The sequence below is a fragment of the Elaeis guineensis genome, chromosome 15 (genome assembly GCF_000442705.2).
Source record: "Elaeis guineensis isolate ETL-2024a chromosome 15, EG11, whole genome shotgun sequence".
Lineage (NCBI taxonomy): Eukaryota > Viridiplantae > Streptophyta > Magnoliopsida > Arecales > Arecaceae > Elaeis > Elaeis guineensis.
In genome coordinates this window covers 57,412,532-57,420,886 of record NC_026007.2, presented here as the reverse complement: position 1 = coordinate 57,420,886, position 8,355 = coordinate 57,412,532, and the positions used below count along the sequence as shown (strand labels likewise).

Sequence of the window (8,355 nt, the reverse complement as noted above, 5' to 3'; positions counted from 1 at the left end):
AAAATTATCTCGGCACCTAACGCAGCCGTGGTAACTTCCATGCAATCAGCCACGTGTAAAACTCACGCTTATTAACCTCTCGGTCCAAAAAGCCTGTCCGGTGTCCGTCGAACAGCATTACGTCGTGGTTCCTCTTCAACGGTCGCCCGGGTTCGGACTCGCTATGCGTACTTCCAACGCAACGAGATGCCTCCCGAGATCTGATCGTCCACGTGTCTCCTCGATCCGACGGCTGTAGCCGGCCCGGACGCGACGCGATTTTTAGGCCGAGTATATGAAAACCCTAGGCCCCGGCGGAATCCGGGCCGCCTCCATTTTTAAGGCCTAGATATTTAAGGCGGTTCCCGCGACCATTCGCCGTCTACCTTGTCGGGCCCCTCTCTCTTTGCCCCGTCTCTCTCTCTCTCACCCCACTGCAGGAAGGTAACTAAGCCCTAATCCTAATTCTTCTCCTCTTTCTTCTCTACTTCGCCCTTCCTTCGGTTTCTAGATCTGGTAACATCGGCTAGGTTTTCGTCGATCGATTGATCCTTATACTTTCCGGTTTCTTGGTTCTGATTTCGGTTTTCTGAATTTGATCTTTGTAGCGCGGTAGATTTTGATATCGGGAGGCATGTCGGACGAGGAGCACCATTTCGAGTCGAAGGCTGATGCGGGAGCGTCGAAGACCTTTCCGCAGCAGGCTGGAACGATCCGTAAGAATGGGTATATTGTGATCAAGGGGAGGGCTTGTAAGGTTTGTGCGGATTGGATCCAATCTCTTCCGTTTTCGCCATCTTTGTTCGTTTTACTCTTCATTTTAGTAGGTTTGGTGGCGCTCTGATTCTTTTGATGGATTGTGATATGAATTCCCATGAAATCTTCTTTCATTTTGTGGTGTTTATTTGTTTGATTATTTCTACTATAATTTCTCTTGCTTTTTCTCGATATGGATTCATGGTTCAGCTTCGTTTGCATGCTATGACAAGGTTTTTCTCCTGATATTCGTCGCTACTTTGGGATCACAATGGCTTTACTTTGTTGCAGCCTTGATATCTAGTATGGAAGTAAGCAACAATTTGACCTAGCTCGGGTGCATATTTTGCAAATTCAGAGAACAGTGTTCGTTTTGATCGGGAGGTTTTGGATTTGTTATTGATACTATTGGAACTGAACTTTTTTTATATTTAAATCTAATTTCGGCGGACCAGTTGAGTTCTGAGATTGATTTTAGGTGGTTCAATCATCTTCCTTTGACTCTTTTGTCTCCTGTCGGATTCTCTTTAACATGACGTGTCACGCCCCGGGGGTGCAATAGGCAGCCGTACATCCTTAGGGTTTAAGCCCACATGATATGCAAGGCCGGCCTTCACTTTCAAAATATCATAACAAACCTACTCAGACAGTGGTAGAAAAGCAAACTTCTAATTTATTGATTCAAATGAAAATAATTCACTAATAACTCGTGAGATTCATTAACATAAATCAAAATCAATATTTATTCTAAAGTAAATATCTTCTAAAACCCCAAGCTCCTCATTACTCGGTCGCAATCCCCATATGCTTTTTTGGATCTGAAAAAATGAAAAGAAGGAATGAGTTTTGCAAACTCAGTAAGTTATCAATATTTTTGAGGGATCAAGTATTATTAATTTTTTTTTCAAATATAGCTGTTGACAATAATAGATATAAATATCAATATAATTTTATTTTTTTTAAAAATATGCTATGCATAGCAATAAAACATAAAATTCTCTCTATCTTCAGTGACTACAGCCATGATCAGTCCTGTGATAAGATCCAGAAGAGACTAGCCCTAAATATAGAACATCTGATCATTCAGCATGGGCCAGTGATCAACCCCACTGGTTAGACTGAGAAGAAAACTAGTTTTGATTCACATGGCCATGATTTATTCCATGATAAAATAAAGAGATTAGTCCTGAAAATAAACATGCGACACATCAGATGTGCCAGTGATCAATCCCGATTGGTTAGATCCAAAAGGACTAACTCTGTCAGTGATTAGTCCTGACAAAATTTCTGATGTATGGCCAATGGTCAGTTTCATGGGCTAGATCTAGATCACTGTCTAACTATAAGATTTTTTTCTCATAATTGTACCATAATCAAATAATCATATTTATTTTCATAATAATATTAAATCAAAATTTTCACATCTCATTTACAAAAATAAGAGGACAATTTTTATTCAAAATTCATACAAGGATAAACATGAATAATTTTGTTTCTAAAAATCATGCAACATTTAAAAAAAATCATTTCATTTTAAATTTTGTAATAATGCTAAGGTGACACCATGCTTGATCTATAATTTTGAATTATTTTTTATGCATAAAATATATACCTCCAAACTTTATTATTTTTAAATATTTAAATATTCTTTTATATACAAAATTTATTTTTTAAATACATAAATGTGTACTAAAAATCTTGAGATAAAAGAAAACTTACAGACAATTAAATCCAAAGGTGGCACGTGACTCAGTCCCTAGATTCGGTGCTCTTCTGGCGATGAAGGCTTTGATCAAACAAATTAATAAAGCCATTAGCCTTTAATTGGGAAAAATTGGGTGAAAAGAGAAAAAGAATCTCAGTCTGGCTTCGGTCTGGGTCAAGGTTTGGGTCGATTCACAAGTCAGATTTATATGATTTGGGTCGATCTAATCTCAGTCGGATTGGGATTTGATTCACAAGATGGGTCTGAGAGGTTGAATCATCTCTCTCTCTTTCTCTCTCTTCTCTCTCTTCTCTTTCCTCTCTTTTTCTCTCTCATCTCTTTCCTCCCTCTTTCTCTCTATTCTCTCTCTTCTATTTCCTCTCTCTTTCTCTCTCTTCTCTTTCCTCTCTCTTTCTTTTCTCTCTGGCTGAAACAGAGCCCCCTCGTGGCTCTTGAAAATCGAGGGAGGGGGCAGTGGCGCAACCCAGACCAACAGAGGGGAAGGGGGAGTGGTGGCGTGACTGCGGCGGCTAGGGATGGTGGTTCGGCCATGCACAGGGGAGTCGAGAGGGAAAAGAGGTGCTGCCCCTTGCTATTATGGCAGCGGCATCCCGAGCCAAAAGAAGGAAAGGGAGGGGGAAGGGCTTATCGGTGGTGGTAACAGTAGTAGGTCACAACTGTCAGTGGAGACTTCTGGTGGCAAAAGAGGCACAAATCACGCTCGAAATAGGGAGAGAAATCGTGGGATATCTACGGCTTTTAAAAGAAGAATGAGATCTATGGGGTGGTGGTGCTGGGCTACAGTGGCTCAGTGGTTGCTGGAGATGAGGAAGGGAGAGGAAAGTGGTGAGGAGTTTGGTGATGCCGATTGCAGGGGGGTGGGGGTTTAAATAGGAAAAGGGGCACTAAGGGATAAGGCTGGCCTAACGCCTGTCATTCGCCGGTTCCACCGATGTCCAACAGCCGCAGGTGGTTCGCACCGGCCCGAAGAAGCTGCACCGGCCACCGTTGGGTGGCCTTATCACTAAGATCGGCAGGGTATCGGGATCTCCCTTGTTTCGATCCCCAAAATTTTTTCAAAATTTCGAATTGAAGCCAGTAATGGGTTTGCCGACTTCAATTCAAAACTGGCCCAAGTGGGCCGGGTTTCACATCACGTTTATGGTTTCCTTCAACAATTTCCTCTTGGGTGTGAATTTGCTGTTTTTAGATTTTGTGCTTATCTTTTTTCTTACTTGTGAACATTATTGAACAAGTGGAATTTTAATCAACCTTTTCAATGGAAGAAAATCTTTGCACATAGTAATATTATAATGCTTTGGGAGATTTTAGCAATTTTTCATTTTGCATGAATGACAGTGCGATCATCTACATATCATAGTTCTGTTTGAGAGTCAATCATAGGCAAGCTGGATCATCATCACCATTCTCTTGTATATTAGTCAATCTTGTTTATCCATATAGTGAGTTCTGAACTTCAAAAATCATATTTCTCTCTATCCCCATGTCCTGCTTTATGATTGCTTTTTGTCTTTTTTCACTTCAAACATATTTTTCTTTTTGTTCTGTTTGGATGTTTCTGTGGTCATACAGTGGCATATTGATTTATGTTCAATAAATTTCTGCTGGGATTTCTACGTTAGTGAATGTGATATGGATGGAAGGTGACTATGCATGGTTTGTTTTTTGCTTTTTATTTTTTTCACTTATCTAAAACATTTTCCCCTTTCTTTCTAGCTGTCTTGTGGACTGAATTGCTTTGTGATTACTGCAATAGGTTGTGGAGGTTTCAACCTCTAAGACTGGGAAGCATGGTCATGCCAAATGTCACTTTGTTGGCATCGATATCTTCAATGGAAAGAAGCTTGAGGATATTGTGCCTTCGTCTCACAACTGTGATGTAAGCAAATCCTTTTAACTACTATGGATTTTTTTTTTGTTTGTTTTTTAAGGGTTTCTATATTGATTTCACTTTTATTTGCAGGTTCCTGATGTTAATCGTACTGAGTATCAGCTCATTGATATCTCTGAGGATGGATTTGTATGCATTGGTTTTTTCACCATGCAGAGTCTTGATAATCCAATGTATTTTTGTTTAATTCTTTATTTCCTGTGGTAGGTGAGTCTGCTGACTGAAAATGGTAACACTAAGGATGATTTGAGGCTCCCAACTGATGAGCCCCTTCTTACGCAGGTCAGTTTTTCTGATTCATGTTGATGCCTGTTTCGCACAGCAAGTGTTATTGATTATATTAACTTTCGGCATTTTGTAATGATTATCTTTAATTGCTATTTTGTATAAGTACATTGGAATATATTAGGTTAATTGCCAGAAGGGGCTTGCTAGTAATGCATTTTTTGTGCACTTTCCCTGTTGACTTAGATTTTCTTTTTTTTTTTTTTTTCACTTTGGGAAAAATATAATGATAGATTGGTCTTTTATGCATCACAATGAGGATGTTATCAGTTTTTTCTTTTTTCCCCCTCTTGGGCGGCCTTTTTTTTGCATTACCATTACAGTGGCACGTGTCAGTAGTACCATTGCTTATATGATATCGTAGACTTTGAATTGTGCATCTTCATTGTACTTTGATAACTGGGTTCAACTACAGGCAATTGCAGTGTTTGTTATGGTTGTGGAGGAATAATAGTTCTCTCTCTCCTTGTTTAAATGATACTCAACTAATTTCCATAGTCACACTCCTGGACTATATGGATCATTGCAGAAGTTTACATCCAAATATGCTTGCAAATTGAATTGTTGATGTATGCTGCAAGTACTAATCACATCTGGAATTTGTTTAATGTGATCAGAACATTCTAATTAATCATACTTTCTTAAAACAAATATTTTAGTTTAGGACAAAAGTTATTCTATTTGTTAGTAAATTGAAGATTTCTTCAATTATTTCCACACCTTGCTGTCCTAGGTTCTAACATTTTGATGTTGAGAGTGACTGCTAGGCAAATTCTTCAAGGATCTTCCAGAAGTTCCAATTTGACTATTTTCCTTCTAAAGTGAGACAGATCAGCACAATGTTCCAAGCAGGGCTTACACGTGGCAAGTGGTCTTGGTCAAAACCATGAAAACATCTAGTTGGGTAATAATAATGCAGAAATAATTTTGATTGGATTAAATACATGAGAGGTATTGGCTTGTTATGACTATTTTTTTTGATGAATTTATTTAGCTCCAGCCCCAAATCAGTGTCTCATAAGTAGAAAGATTATACTTCAGGTAGATAATTTTGCATTGCTAGAAGTGTTATAGATGGATAAGGATTTCTATGTATTAGACTCAATTAGATAAGGTGACTTAGTTGGAGGATGGTCTTTTGACCACAAAGAGGAAAAGGAGGGAAGGAGCGACCTCAAGCAATCTTGATGAGATCTGGGAAGTTTTCCAGAGCTCAAAGGAGATTATTTTTTTACTCTGCTATTTGGGTATTAAGCTATTATTTCCTCACCTAAAAACTGCTATCCAAATGGTATATGATAAATTTTGACTCCAGATCTTGGAATGCTGGAGAAATCTTCTAAGACTCTAGTATCTTGGAGTACCCCAACACCCCCTTAATTTGTTTTTCTCTCTTTGATTTGTCTATATCCATTTTTATTTTCTAAGTGTTGAAATTGGATAAAATAAGTAATTTAACCATTCTAGGTGTTTTTAGAACTGCATCTAATCTAAATAATCTTCTTGAACTTACCGAGAACTTTGTATAGACTTGCAAGGTATCATAGTCTGATTCATATTTTTCTCTTTTCATTTCACAATGATAAAAGTACATGATCAGTAGGTGGTTTAATGGGGATTTTGTTTGACTAGATTCAAGGGATGTGTTGCCAAACTTTTTGTTAATATTTTTTTTTCTTTTAAAAATCCAGTAAAAAGGTAATATCATATAGAAGTGAAGATGAAGCCACTTGTCCAATCTTACTAGCTCCTTGTTATGCTCGGTTTTCATGATATGATGTTTATGATGAAAGCTACAATATTTCCACTCATATGGGATCTTTTGATATTGTATTATCAGAATGAAAATCTAGAATCATGAAATCCACATGAATGAAGAAAAGATCTCAAATTATTGGATGAACCATAAACGTTCCCTAGCACCAACCGGAAGAGGAAGAAAAGCTCTGCTCCTCCTGAAGCTTATACTCTTTCTTTTGATGCATCCAATCCTCCCATCCTGTGTGCATCACATGGGCCCACCTCATCATCCCACCATGCTGCAATTTCTCCTCTCCTCACCACATTGCCCCAACCATGGCCATCTATCTTCCTCTTTCTCACACAACCAGAGGCACCATGTGCTCATACTGAGGCCACCCCGCTCTCTCAAATGGTCCCCATGCTTCCACATTAAACCCCAATATAATTGAGCAGGTTGACTGTTGTTTGATAAAATTTTTGGTTTGTTCTTAACATCCTTTTTTTTTTTTTCCTGTTTTTGGTTGGCCCCCAGGGGGTGGGGGGTTTATTTTGAACATTAATGCCTATTGGATTTGGTAGGTGTTTGTAACATTAGAAGAAGAATTGTAGTGGTTTAACATTGACTCACAAGTCTATAATCATGGTATGTTGCCTGATGTCTGGTATGCTAATTCTAAACTCTGTGCAGTCTTTACTAGGAGAAACAAATCATTAACAATGTTTTTTTAGAAGCTGTTTCTTTTGTGTTCTACCCTTTTTAACTTTTTCTCTTTTTTATTTTTATTTTTATTTTTATTTTTTTGCATTGAATTTGAGGGTAGCTTCTTTATTTGGTTATAAAACAATCTGGCGTCTGTATTTTTGCATTCTATGACTGTGGTGGCTACAATTTGAATTTTCTAACCTTTTACTTCTTTATGGAATGCAGATTAAGGATGGATTTGCTGAAGGGAAGGATCTGGTGGTGACTGTGATGTCTGCAATGGGTGAGGAGCAGATTTGTGCATTAAAAGATATTGGCCCCAAGTAGCTCTTCTGCATCTGTCGGCTGCTGTTATTTTTCAAGCTACAGATTCTGTAAGAGCACAGTGGAGCCATTTGAAACTTTGAGAAGATATATAGATAGATACTATAAGATTTTCATCCATCTTGAATCTCCTTTTGGCACAGGAGTTAAGGGCAGGGATTGTTGGGATAGTTTCCAACTAGCTTTTAAGAACTTGATTTTACATTCCTATGATATTCACTATTACTGTGATGATGTTATTGAATTTGCATCTTGCTGTTTTAACTTTTGGCACTGGCAATTGCTTCCAAGACAAGGTTTTGTGGTTGGTGGTTATGCTGATTGTTTCGAGTCTTATACCAATGGCATGATTATTCCTCTCTCTCTCTCTCTCTATCAATAATTATATTTACTACTAAGGCATTCAATTTTGCCATCCTCCTACCATGATTGTTCTGGGCTGGGTGAATAATTGGATGCTATTCCTCTTACTATAGCCTGTCATTCTGCATTTAGCATTCAGAAGGCTCATAGGTCTTGGCTTCTCTGAACCTGAATGGGTCATTGTGAAATTAGCGTTTGAAAGACCCATGGTTGGCTTTCTTTTGTGGGCAACTTTGGCTTTTCTCCAGCGCCAAGGTGGGAATTGTGCAGACGGACCTTATGTTTATGTTCTGACATTGATGTTTAAAGCTTTGCAGAAGATGAAATTTTTGCTGTATCTGGCTCTGATGGATAAAAGAAAGGAATTGTTGCGAATGTAGTTGGGATCCTGGGATCAGAAATTTTTTAAATTTTCTGATGATGAGGTTTGATCTGACTGGAATTCAATATGAATTCCCATGTGAAATTCTGCATTGAGTGAGAGTTATCTGTTTTAGGCCAAGGTGTGGACGAGTTTCAGTGTTAAGAAAATGTGGACGAGCCTCGGGAGACCTCTGCGCACGTCTCTTTTGATTAAATTTAGCC

General features: G+C 38.4%; 1 protein-coding gene across 2 annotated transcripts; it reads left to right on the top strand.

Annotated features, from left to right (window-relative positions):
- The first annotated feature begins 276 nt into the window (after positions 1 to 276).
- Positions 277 to 7,722, top strand: LOC105058008 (eukaryotic translation initiation factor 5A). Of its 2 annotated transcripts, none has more exons than XM_010940760.3 (6): positions 277 to 423; positions 588 to 736; positions 4,218 to 4,340; positions 4,425 to 4,481; positions 4,560 to 4,634; positions 7,309 to 7,722. In XM_010940760.3, the coding sequence occupies exons 2-6, from the start codon at positions 614 to 616 to the stop codon at positions 7,408 to 7,410; spliced, it is 480 nt and encodes a 159-aa protein (XP_010939062.1). In that variant the 5' UTR covers positions 277 to 423; positions 588 to 613; the 3' UTR covers positions 7,411 to 7,722. The 2 variants fall into 2 exon arrangements, with proteins under 2 accessions (XP_010939062.1, XP_010939063.1); XM_010940761.3 differs by lacking the exon at positions 277 to 423 and adding an exon at positions 474 to 495.
- The last annotated feature ends 633 nt before the right edge of the window (positions 7,723 to 8,355 follow it).

Excerpts from the sequence above, each read along its gene's own strand:
- LOC105058008 (XM_010940760.3), top strand. The coding sequence starts at position 614 with ATGTCGGACGAGGAGCACCATTTCGAGTCGAAGGCTGATGCGGGAGCG. Across the intron at positions 737-4,217 it reads TCAAGGGGAGGGCTTGTAAG|GTTGTGGAGGTTTCAACCTC; the intron begins GTTTGTGCGGAT and ends TTACTGCAATAG. Across the intron at positions 4,635-7,308 it reads ATGAGCCCCTTCTTACGCAG|ATTAAGGATGGATTTGCTGA; the intron begins GTCAGTTTTTCT and ends TATGGAATGCAG.